The sequence below is a fragment of the Schistocerca americana genome, chromosome 3 (genome assembly GCF_021461395.2).
Source record: "Schistocerca americana isolate TAMUIC-IGC-003095 chromosome 3, iqSchAmer2.1, whole genome shotgun sequence".
Taxonomy (NCBI): Eukaryota; Metazoa; Arthropoda; class Insecta; order Orthoptera; family Acrididae; genus Schistocerca; species Schistocerca americana.
In genome coordinates this window covers 408,312,111-408,325,140 of record NC_060121.1, presented here as the reverse complement: position 1 = coordinate 408,325,140, position 13,030 = coordinate 408,312,111, and the positions used below count along the sequence as shown (strand labels likewise).

The window sequence follows — 13,030 nt, the reverse complement described above, 5'->3', positions numbered from 1 at the left end:
CCAGTTTTCAGTTGTGATACTGTGTGCCACATGATCTCATTATCAAACCCTTACTTGGTGTGCAAAGTGCAAAGGACGAGGTGAGCACTGCCAACACCACTGACCATGCACTACTTGTAACTATAGATTGTCAGAGCCATTGAGGCCACATGACTGTGCACACCTGAGTGCCACCTTTGTCTGTAAAGTGTGCATTCATTTTCGATCTAAGATCTGAAAGCTCCACAATCAGTGACCCATTTGCCATATCTTTCATTAGGCAGATAACATTATTGTTTTAGGTGTTATGTCATGATGATTACCAGCTGCATATCCTGACATCTGGGAGGCACCTGATTACTTCATATGGACCACAGCCCTTCGTACAATAGACGAAGCTGTCCATATCCATATAGAGCAAGTTTGGATCAGCAAACGAAGTTTGGAAAACTCATGGTGAAAGTGGTGCATTTGGAGGTTGACAGGTTCTGTACACACATACCTCCACAAACAGCTTTCATGAGCTGTCTCAATATTTTAGCCATTTCCAGAGTGAGGAATTCTTCATTTAAGATAGTTAACCATTTAAAATTTGGACTGGCGATATAACCCCATGCACAATAGCGCCTGTCCCAGCGGATAACTATGTGAATTTTGCAGTGGTTTCTCAGTTTCAGACAGGTTTTGTCAAATACTGGTTTGTTCATTAATTTCAAGAAATCTTTTTCAAAATCACACATTGAGGAACCCCTGATGCAAATGTTAACATCAATTTACTCCTTCAGCCGGCGTGACCGACCGAAGGCGATAGTGCTGGTACTCTAATCAATTTCATTCCCATCTTGATGTGTTGCTATAAGTGCATTATGTGTCTCCGTTTATTCTCCAGTATCGTCATCAGTTTTGGGAGGGAACCACTGTGTGGAACTCAGCGCTCTAGACAGAGCAGTAATTCACTGTGCACATCATGTGTGGTATTAGGAAATACCAGTTATGCCTCCACAACATGTACTTCACCAGACTCTGTAGCCATATCTTCGAATCTACACGATACAACGATTTCTTCATTGGAGATGTTGGCGAATGATAGTGCACAAGCAGAAGAGCATTTTTACAATTCATAAACACCTGAACTTTCTTATCTATGGTGGTATATCAGAAGTTATACTTCCTACTTGATTTATTTCACTTTCGTGACTGTAATTTTTTAAGCATTATCGACAACTAGTGAAACAAGAGTTTCCTAGTACGAAAATAAAAAACGAATTTCTTCTCTTATGTTACTGCAAACCAACACAATGAGGTTTTCGTAAGCTGTTGAGCTCTCTGGTCGCCAGTTAGTTGTTTAATTAGACTCACTGTTTCAGAATTCTGACGCAATAGCTGCTGCAAGATGAATTTGTGCAAATTCTACTATGTTTTGGCAAAATAAGTGCAACTGAACCTATCAACAAGAGAAATGTGGCCCTTACTCCTAATGATCGTGCATCTTCGAATGAGAAAAAATAAATTGCTTATTCTGTGGGAATTTTGGTTGGATACTCGTAACCCATCGTATTTTCAATACTGAATGACTGGAATGGAGACTTACCAAAGGATTTTATTCCTTTCCTTCATCTGAGCACCATTAAAATAATGACGAGTATTCCCTTCAGGCTGAATAACAGGCTCAAGCCAGATGGTGGCTACTCACCTACGGCTTGCCAAACTGACAATATGTGGTATGCGAATAATGCAATTCTTATTGAGAAAAGTTAACAAGTGATCTGTCGCACAACACAATGGTCAGTGAATAGTCGGCAGCTGAGGACAATGCAAGCGACAGGAATGCGGAAGCTAGCCAGGTGCGCCTTGTCAGCGGAAGAGTTCACGTCGTTCGAAAAACATTGACATGAATGTAGATCTGCCTTTGTCAGCATAACATTTCAACAAATTAATTATATCAAATCAGCACACTGTTTCAAAATACTCATTACTTCGAAATAATACCATCCATTTCCTCATTTGTGTAGCCTGTTGTATAATTAGTTTTTAATACTGACGATGTGTGTGCAACTACTGAAATGTTTTTCCTCATCTCATTGAGCCAATTAGCCAATTACAACACTGTTATTCGTGGGGGCTTCACAATTGTATCTAGCTTGCAGTGGAAACATGATGTTCACATGTATGTAGTATAATGTCTCTTATTACATCCCTATCCAAGTAATGGTAGTGAAACTTATGGCTCACCAGTTATTGAACAGTGTATTGTTCTTGATAAGAGAATAAACATAACAGAAACGTATACAGATATAGGTAACTGAAAACTATTACGTACTAACAGAAAGAGATGAAGCACTTAAATGGCGAAAAACGAAACACTACTCAGTGACAATAAAATTCATTACATTGTAACGCTGGATTTTTCGGATGGGCAGTACTTTCACTGCCCATATGCATCATGCCGAAGTGAGCATACGGCAGGAGTGCCTTTCTGCTCTCTGCCTCGCCCCTCCCATAGTGCTCGCGTGACGCGCGGCGTGAGAAACTGTGCCACAACCACAACACCGCACGACCTGGCACAGGCGCGTGTCGCATCCCAGTCACATCGCGTCTCAGTTTGTGTGGTCCCATTTCAACCTGTGAAGTTACAAACTCGCTGCGCTGCGGTGTGCCACATGCGCTATACGCATCTCAATTTGCGCCTAGCGTTGCAGAGTACTGAATTTTGTTGTCACTGAGTATTGTTTAATTTTTCGCCTTTTCAAGCGCTCCATCCCTTTTCGTTAGTTCATAATAGTTTTCAGTTAATATATCTGTACAGTTTTTTGTTTTGTTTCTTCTTAAGTTAAGAACAATGTGTAGTCCAATAATTGGTGAGCCATTAGCCACTGGCATTATATCTTCTGCGTCCACTGTTTTCAAATCGTAAGAAGGGACAGACGATTCATCATGAGGGTAGTGAATAAGGAAGTATGGAATATTATAAAAGCATTGATCTAGAAGCAAGGCAGGAAAGTAAAACAATGTAATCTAATTGTGGCGTGTTATCTTGACGTATCTCTACAATCTGTTGCAAAAAGTCGAAAAGGTATAATGTCCACAGGTATGATCCCTTTGTGCTCCTGGTAAAATGTGTCCAAGATATGAAGTACATAAGTTTCACTATCATTATTTGGATAGGGATGTAATAAGAGACATTATACTACATACATGTAGACATCATGTTTCCACTGCAAGCTAGATACAATTGTGAAGCCCCCACGAATAACAGTGTTTTAATTGGCTAATTGGCTCAATGAGACGAGGAAAAGCATTTCAGTGGTTGCACACACACTGTCAGCATTAAAAACTAATTATACAACAGGCTACACATATGAAGAAATGGACGGTATTATTTCGAAGGAATGAGTATTTTGAAATAGTGTGCTGATTTGATACAATTAATTTGCATTTGTTGAAATGTATTGCTGATAAAGGCAGATCTAATTTCATGACAATGTTTTTCGAACGACATGAACTCTTCCGCTGACAAGGCGCACCTGGCTAGCTTCCGCATTCCTGTCGCTTGCATTGTTCTCAGCTGCCGACTATACACTGACCATTGTGTTGTGCGACAGATCACTTGTTTACTTTTCTCATTAAGAATTGCATTATTCGCATACCACATACTGTCAGTTTGGCAAGCTGTAGGTGAGCAGCCAGCATCTGGCGTGTGCCTGTCATTCAGCCTGAAGGGAACGCTCGTCGGAATTTTAATGGCGCTCAGATGAAGGAAAGGAATAATATTCTTTGGTAAGATTCCATTCCAGTTATTCGGTATTGAAAATACGATGGGTTACGAGTATCCAACCAAAATTCCCGCAGAATAAGCAATTTATTTTTTCTCATTGTCGACAGGTTCAGTTGTACTTATTTTCCCAAAACACAGCAGAATTTGCACAAATTCATCTTGCAGCAGCTATTGCGGCAGAATTCTGAATCAGAGTGTCTCATTAAACAAGTAATTGGCGACCAGAGAGCTCAATAGCTTACGAAAGCCTCATTGTGTCGGTTTGCAGTAACATAAGAGAAGAAATTCGTTTTTATTTTCGTACTAGGAAACTCTTGTTTCGATAGCTGTCGATAACTTTTAAAAAGTTACAGTCACTGGAATGAAAAAAATCAAATAGGAAGGATATCTTCCGATATATCGCCATAGATAAGAAAGATCAGTTTGTTTACGAATTGGAAAAAATACTCTCCTCCTTGTGCGTTATCATTTGCCAAAATGACGGTTTGATATGTCGAGTGGTTTAGGAGATTTGAGGGATGTTGTGAATATTTCATTCTCGCGGGCGTGAGATCGGGAGTGAACGCGCTACACAGGATCCATTTTCTGGAGATCGGAGACAGATAGACTTCCCCCCAAGTCTAAAGAAGAATACTAAGTGTTAGCTAAATTTCATATGCAGCCGCGTATGGTGTAATATGCACCAAACACAAAATCATAGCGACCCCTATTCTTCGTTGTTTTTCGAGTTTTGAGTAGTATCTTACAAAAATGTGTACATCACAATAAGTATGACGATTAGCGAAATGATGGGCACTTCGCTACGAAGCTGACATTTAACGCGACAAGCAAGACAAAAACCAAATATTTTTGCTGAACAGTTTATGTAAAATCGACAGAGAAAAATTGCAGGGTGTGCGCGCTTCGATTTTGTCAGCGCAGAGAGTTGCCAGCCGGCGCATGCAAAGTACGTGTACGCCTCTCGATATGTACTGGACCAGTGCGGCAAGTGCGGAACGCGCGCGTCTCGCTGTAGCGCCGTGTCACGTCACATGTGCCGTACTTGTCTCAGTTTGCGCTTAGCCTAACGCGTTCGTAAGCTTTACTGACCAGCAGCAGTACATAACCTGTGCCCTCCCCCCTCCCTCCCTCCCCCGCCCCTATCGTCTGAGCACATATTGGACACAATGGAAAGGCGGATGGCGCGGCATGTGTTGCAGGTATCGTTGTTTGACCAACTGAAACATCAGGTTAATTGTAGAGAGCACTATGTTCCAAGATGCTCGTCTCTATGAACGATTAAAAACTGCAGTGAAGTATTCAAAGTACTGAAATTTTTTGACCTCACCAACCTGTCCATATGCCTCTGACCCTGTCCTTATTTATTTATTTTTATGTATAAAATAGCTGGGAACATTAGGGCCTTCTGGCTCTTTATAACACTGAGTGCCCAAAACTCACGGAGAGCGGCACGGACAGCAGTCGGTCGTCGACTGCTGAATTCGATGCGGTGCATTTGTTTCCGGACAATGCCGGCAGAGATGGGTTCCTGGTGCTTCGCACTGAAACTACTACAATATTTACAAGAAATCGTCAACGGGCTGCGAGGCTCTGCGGATGCGACGTGACGTCCGTTCGTCAAACACTTGTGGTCGTCCTGTGAGGAGGTTTATTCGTATGGAAACATTGCTTCTGTGACACTGAACGTCCACCCTAGACACATTTGCCCTCAGAAACCTGACTTGTTCTCTTATCTTCGATATGCTATGACCCATGCGTCTTGCAGCGATTATCGTCCCATGTTCAAAGTCGGTTATTTGCACGGCGTATATCACGTTCTCTGCACACCTGTGTGCCGGCATAGTACATCTTAAAATGGGACAACCGTTCAAGTCGCTTCAGGGCACTCATTTTAAATTTAATTGCCTATCATTAGAGAGCAGTAACAGCAATATAGAGTAAAATCTGAACAACTCGTGAACAAAATTCCATTGCTTCAGCGTCTACAGTACTCGCTTTCCACTTGTGGTTAAATACTTATATAGGGAGCCCATGTTAAACGTACAATAATATAAAATGTAGTAACTTGAGACGTAATTAAAATATTTATTGGAAATTTGCTACTACAATTAACTCAAAACTTTCTGTGTTGGCTTGCGGCTGTTGGAACCACGTGCGCATGCGCGTAACTGCTTTCTTCATGTACACGTGCATCAGTAACCACCACAGCAGAAGGTGTTCCGTGTGTTGTGCCGAAATTTCCTCGTGACGTGATCTTCCAAATACGTGGCACAACATTTTGCGAACATTTCGAGGGATTTATTGGATCATGAGTTCCCAGATCGCTGCAATGGCAGAGGTACTCCATCGACTGCTTGGCCCCGTAGAAATCCAGAATTACGCCACTTGACTTTTTTTCTGAGGAGCTATATCAAGAATCAAGTGAGCCAGAGACCAATTCGTCATTTAGCAGATCTGTTCCGTCGCATCCGTACAGCTACCGCCAAAGCTTACATCTGCAATGCTGCAAAACACTTGGAGAGAAGTGGAATAAAGATTAGATGTCTGTCGCCTGACTAATGGTGCGCATATCGGGGTGTATTAGGTGCGTAAAAAGGCATCTTTAGTGCCATACTTGTAGAAACATATTGCCAGTAAGTATCTCATGTACCTCTCAAGTTCAAATGGTTCATATGGCTCTGAGCACTATGCGACTTAACTTCTGAGGTCATCAGTCCCCTAGAACTTAGAACTACTTAAACCTAACTAACCTAAGGACATCACACACATCCATGCCCGAGGCAGGATTCGAACCTGCGACCGTAGCGGTCGCGCGGTTCCAGACTGTAGCACCTAGAGCCGCTCGGCCACCCCGGCCGGCGTACCTCTCAAGCTGTTACGCCTTATGTTAAGATGCGTTTAACCTGGACACCATTTATCAGAAGTTTACTTCAGGGTAGTAGCAAATACAGATACGTGTGTTAATAGATAATAAAGTAAAAAGGCCATCGAGATAAATAAACAGCTTCGTTCTAATAATTTGCAATACCTGCACAAACCTTCACAACGACTGTGATTCGCAGTCTCAGGAACTGTGAAAGCTTTGAACGTGGCACTGTCAAACCACGCACGTCACAACAACTCGAGAAAAAATTCGTGGATGCCGTCCAGGCGTCTGGATAATTGTTTCGAGAGTACCACAGATTTTCGGTTTCATTCAAACCTGGCACATTGCATGTGAATCCAGATCTGAGGTTGCTCCTGAAAGTTTCATTTGCCAAGATGTTTAGTCTCAGCAGTCGTGTCTGATAACGTTATGGTCCTCAGTCTGGCGACAGGAAAAGAGCGATTCTTCGTTGTCCACAAGCTTGATATTGTCATCATATTTCAATATTTACGTCACCTCGAGCAAATGATCAGTTTTTGAGTTATTAAAACACCTCAGTAATATCACAGGACTGGATCAAGCTTTTACTGCCTCTCACAGTAAGTCCTCCAACGCCTGCCCGTAATATTTTCCAATGTACTGTAACTGGACAGACATATGTGCGCACTAAGTAAGAGTACCTCGCATACCACGGTACTGCTTACTCCAATCAACTCGTCATAGCATGACCTCTGATGCGTCCAGGGACAATGAGCCCCTTTTGGAATTCCATCACTTAAGTCCTCCTCCATGTGCTATACACGAAGAACGGGAGAGGCGTGCACTGTGCAATATTCGTAGACACTGAGCACTAATGTACGTCTTCCGAGAAGTTGCCTTCCGATCTGCCTCATTTCACGACATCTACAAGTACCAGAAATTACAAATAGTTTCGATTCCTCAGATAACCAATTTTTGCGTGCTGAAAGTTCAATTTTTTTTTCAGGTGAACACTGTTCGTGCGGAATATGACCAGCATGGAATGAACCATATAGAGGGAGGATGGCCTCGTGATGTCAATCCAGCAGATTCAGAGCAGACCATGAGATTCAGAAAGAAAGTGGAGAAGGACGAAATGTATATTCATACCGTTCTTCAGCTGTCCCATGTAGGTAATTCGACAACTGTTCTGTACATTCATACAAGTTAAACAGACCATTAACTAGTATCTCATTTTTCAGGCAATGGAGCACTGTATATTGCAGAATAATGCAGTAAACATCTACGAAACGTATTTTTCTGGAGACGAACCTGCATCAATAGTAGAAAAATCTTCTGCGAGGACTGTTAATGTCTACAGAGACATTTGTAAACCAAAACGACCAGTGACCCACATAGCCTGGTCACCTGACGGGGGATCCCATCTTGCAGTAACTCACTGTAACTTGGAATTCCAAAGGACTCCACATGATATTAGTAACTTCTCTTATATCTGGGAAATAGGTAATAACACATATGTCAAGTGTACTTCCAACAACACTGATTATAATTAGTGCAACTACAGATAAATACTGAAACTTCCTGGCAGATTAAAACTGTGTGCCGGACCGAGACTCGAACTCGGGACCTTTGCCTTTCGCGGTCAAGTGCTCTACCAACTGAGCTACCCATGCACGACTCACGCCCCGTCATCACAGCTTTACTTCTGCCAGTATCTCGTCTCCTACCTTCCAAACTTTACAGAAGTTATCCTGCGAACCCTGCAGAACTAGCTCTCCTGAAAGAAAAGATATTGCGGAGAAATGGCATAGCCACAGCCTGGGGGATGTTTCCAGAATGAGATTTTCACTCTGCAGCGGAGTGTGCGCTGATATGAAACTTCCTGGCAGATTAAAACTGTGTGCCGGACTGAGACTCGAACTAGGGAGACAAGGTATTGGCAGAAGTAAAGCTGTGAGGACGGGGCGTGAGTCGTGTTTGGGTAGCTCAGTTGGTAGAGCACTTGCCCGCGAAAGGGAAAGGCCCCGAGTTCGAGTCTCGGTCCGGCACACAGTTTTAATCTGCCAGGAAGTTTCATATCAGCGCACACTCCGCTGCAGAGTGAAAATCTCATTCTACAGATAAATATTTCATGCAATTGTGACATGAAAGTAAAGGAATTTCCAGCGGTAAATATGTTATAATTTGTGAAACATTTCTTGCAAAACAGAAGTTAACTGATGACACGAAACGGCATATTGCATTTGTATCTAAAGCACAGGTGATTTAAACGCAAATAGAAAAGGTGGTGCTGGCTATCAAAAAATTACATGTATTTCACCTGATCACGGTGACAAGCTACTAATTTCGCTCTTTGCTACCTGATCAACTTACTGTGGTTGAGTCAGGGTGAAGTTAATCAAATGGCTCTGAGCACTATGGGACTTAACTTCTGAGGTCATCAGTGCCCTAGAACTTAGAACTATTTAAACCTAACTAACCTAAGGACATCACACACATCCATGCCGGTCGCGCGGTTCCAGACTGTAGCGCCTAGAACCGCTTGGCCACCTCGGCCGGCGTTAAGTTAATCCCCTGGCAGTTGCAGTGATCTGGGCGCAGCAGCTTCACGTGCCCACGTCAGCCAGTCAAGTAATGCGATTTTATTTACGTCTCTACGGCAACGCTTCACTGTTGTCAGAGCTGTATCGACAACTGCTGTTCTCGTCAGCAGCTGTTTGCGCTTCTTAGTTGAAAGCTGGCATTAGCTCTGTTAACTGTCATGGACGATCGTAAGCCGACTCAACTATAGCGCAACGACTAATGCATTAGGCGCCGCTTCTGAGCAACTAACATTATGAGATACACTAGGGCCAACCACCCGACACGTTATCGTCGGCTCCAAATCAGGTCATGATTACCAGTTAAGTAAGCAAGGGGCTATCCGTTTTTTTTCCTCAATGAAAACATCAGGGTCTCGTCTCGCTGTTATACCATGCCTGAAAGAAATAGGTGTTGATTTTTACATAATATTGAGCCGGAAGAGTATCCTGTAACCTTAAACGGCGTAAAACGAAACGCTACTCAGTGACAATAAAATTCAGCACACCATAAGGCTGTATTTTTCCGATGGTCAATACATCCACTGCCCATAGGCGCCATGCCGAAGTGAGCATTACGGAAGGACTGCCTTCCAGCTCCCTGCTTCGCGTGCTCGCGTGCTCGCGTGACCCGCGGGTTGAGAAATTGTTTAGGGTCTCGTCTCCTTGTTATGATCGAGGAGGTAGCTAGATGCAAAATCAGCACCTGACGGTCTGCAAATTGGAACGTTATCCACATTGTGGTAGTTGGCTATAGCATGTGCCCAAAGCTACAAGGGTGGTTTGATAAGTCTGTTAAATTTTACGTGAAAGAATGGAACATTTTTGTTGCGCCTTCAAGGACGGTAAGTTGGATTATTCCAAGGATCGTATAAAGAATTTCAAGAACGTACAGCCTACAGTTCATGTTGGCAGCTGTCGGAATTAGTCAGTGTGTCGACTGCAATTGAAAATGAAAAAAAAATAAAAATAAAAATGGCTCTGAGCACTATGCGACTTAACTTCTGAGGTCATCAGTCGCCTAGAACTTAGAACTAATTAAACCTAACTAACCTAAGGACATCACACACATCCATGCCCGAGGCAGGATTCGAACCTGCGACCGTAGCGGTCACGCGGTTCCAGACTGAAGCGCCTAGAACCGCTCGGCCACAGCCGGCCAAATAAAAATAAAAACGAGTTTCATGACGTTAGTAAACATTTTCATTTGAAGGGTTGGACTGCCACAGACATCAACACAGAACTGTGTTAATTTTACGCTGATTCTACACCATCACTGAAGGTTATTTACTTTTGGATTAATGAATTTAAACGTGGTCGGGCAAGCACAGAGGATGAAGCGCGCTCTGGCCGTCCAACTAAGGTCACCACATAGGACACCACTGACAAAATCCGTGATATGGTAATGAAAGACCACCGAACTAAAATTTGTGACGTTGTAGGCATCTCAATTGAGCTAGTGCATAATATTCTGCATGGAAAATTGGCTATAAAGTAGCTGTATATAAGGTGGGTACCACGATTGCTCACAGTCGACCAAAAGTGCATCCGGCACAACATTTTAACACAATGTCTGGCGATGATAAATGGCAATCCGCAAGACACTTGGCACCGATTTGTGGCTATTTGTGAAACCTGGATCCATCATTACAAGCCTGAGTCTAAAGGGCAGTCAAAAAATGACTGAAGAAGGCAAAGACCATTTTGTCAGCTAGTAAGGTGGTGCCCACTGTTTTTTGGGATTCCCAAGGACTAATCCTTACAAATTACCTTGAAAAAGAGAGAACGATAACTGGACCCTATTATGCTTCTCCATTGTTGGATCATTTGAAACCTCCATTGGTTGAAAAAAGACCAAGGCTGGAAGCAAAAAAGTACACTTTTAGCTGAATAATGCACCATCCCACACATCAGCGATAATAATGGCGAAAGTGCATGAACTGGGCTTTGAATTGATTCCTCATCCACCCCATTCACCAGATTTAGCCCCAAGTGACTTCTGTTGCCTAACTTGAAACTTTGGCATTCTGGGAAGAAATTTTCGTCAAATGGGGAAGTGAGAATGATGTCAACGATTATTTTATAATGTTTGACAAACTTATGTCTTCGATAGGATGAACAAACTGGAGGATCTCTGGACCAACACTTTGGTCCCATTTTTAGATGGGTTATAGACTCAGTGTCAATCTGAGAGTACTTCTGCTAGCTACTAAAGAGTCTAAATTCCACGTGGTGATCCCAACTACGCTCTAGGCCCGCATCCACAGTTTTCGACATCAGAAAAAGTTGTGAATGTCGAAAATGAAGGCTTTGGCCAGGCTTGAGGCATTTACAATGACAACAAACATGCATACAGGTCTGCCAAATATGTGTGCTAAACCAGTTTGAACTGGTATGACATTACTCCCCATGGTCTCCTGCCAGTCAGCCATGAGACTGTGCTTATATTCACTTTGCAGGCCGTGGGCTATGTAACTACTTGTTGTGAAAGCTCTCTCTAGCTTTCCATACATTGTCCAGGACTCATCAGTTGCTAAGCCTTTCGCGAGACATACATATACACAGACATACAGAAAGCAGAGCAAACGCTCTCCGAATGTGGAGGTGACTGGATACAGCCGAGTACAGTGCTGTACTACGCCTCCCGATCAGTGCATTTGGGCTAGGTGTTGGCGGCTGTACTACATTTGCATGCAATTTTAGAACACAGAACGAGATGTTATGTCATGACCGCATTGATATATCTGACGTAAAATCGACAGAGTTGCGAAAAATGGCGAGGGAATAGGTATAAATTGATCCAATATACACGGAAATGCGGGGAAATTGAGGAAGTACTTGCGTATCTTCTGGTTCGTTAGTGCACGTTAGTACACGTTAGTGCACGTTAATGTATGTGACATTTTGTCTAGAGAAATAAAAAGAAAAACTCAAATTTAACATTGTAAATATATTTATTTATTCAGTGTGACTAGCCCTTTGAACGGAACATCGGTCTGAGATACCGCCATAGTTGACATTAACAATGCTAACGGCGCTGCATTGTTCGTGAGGGTGGGGAGAAGCCCAGTAATCTTCAGTCGGGTCCCGAACCGCAGCTGGCCAACAACGTATTGTCGGCGCATGCATTGTTTTCAAGTAAGTAGAATTTTTGTTACGTATTGTCGGTCTGTGAGACCGTGTTCCGAAAAAATGCATTCCCCTCCCGGTCTGACAGACCGGGTGTTCCTAAAAGTGTCAAATTTTTGCCGGTCTCCCAGACCGGTGTTCCTAAAAGTATCACGCATTTGTCGGTCTGTATGACCGATGTTCCACTCTTTGAACTCTTCTGTTTTCTGTGTAGCAACATTTCATCTATTTGATTGAAATTTTTGCCACCACACGATGCTTAATACTTTTGTGTTCATAGAAGAACGAGAAAAAAGTGTAACAACTCGTATTTAACGTTTTAATTTTTCCTCTTTCCGTTTTTCACACACATTCTCCAATTTACCGCGCAAACTTATTACAGCGATAGAATTATCCCCATTAAATTTCGTTAAAACTCATTTTTCCCTTTTTCCTTGCAGGTTTACAATGGAAGGTCCGAAATATGTTTCAAATCGGTCGAAAAGAATTGTAGCCCTTGCACGCTCTCAAAATTACCTTGAAGAATCAGACTCGGAAGTGGATTCAGATGAATCATGCATTCCAGATGAGGACCTTACTATCCAAGATCCTCGCAATGAAACAGATAATGACGATGACTCTCCCAATGATGATGATCGCGATGATGAAACTATTCGAGAAATATTTGAAGTCGAAAATACCGCAGTTCGCGAAGAAACTGGAGAGCAACCACAGTCTGACATA

The 13,030-nt window shown here is 42.7% G+C and overlaps 1 protein-coding gene across 1 annotated transcript in view; it reads left to right on the top strand.

Moving 5' to 3' along the window:
• The window catches only part of LOC124606943 (dynein axonemal intermediate chain 2), a 150,937-nt gene that overhangs the window by 37,190 nt on the left and 100,717 nt on the right, over positions 1 to 13,030 (top strand). Inside the window, exons 2-3 of the mRNA XM_047139065.1 lie at positions 7,606 to 7,767; positions 7,841 to 8,102. Coding sequence (XP_046995021.1) covers positions 7,606 to 7,767; positions 7,841 to 8,102 — 424 coding nt within the window. The remainder of the gene's footprint in view (positions 1 to 7,605; positions 7,768 to 7,840; positions 8,103 to 13,030) is intronic.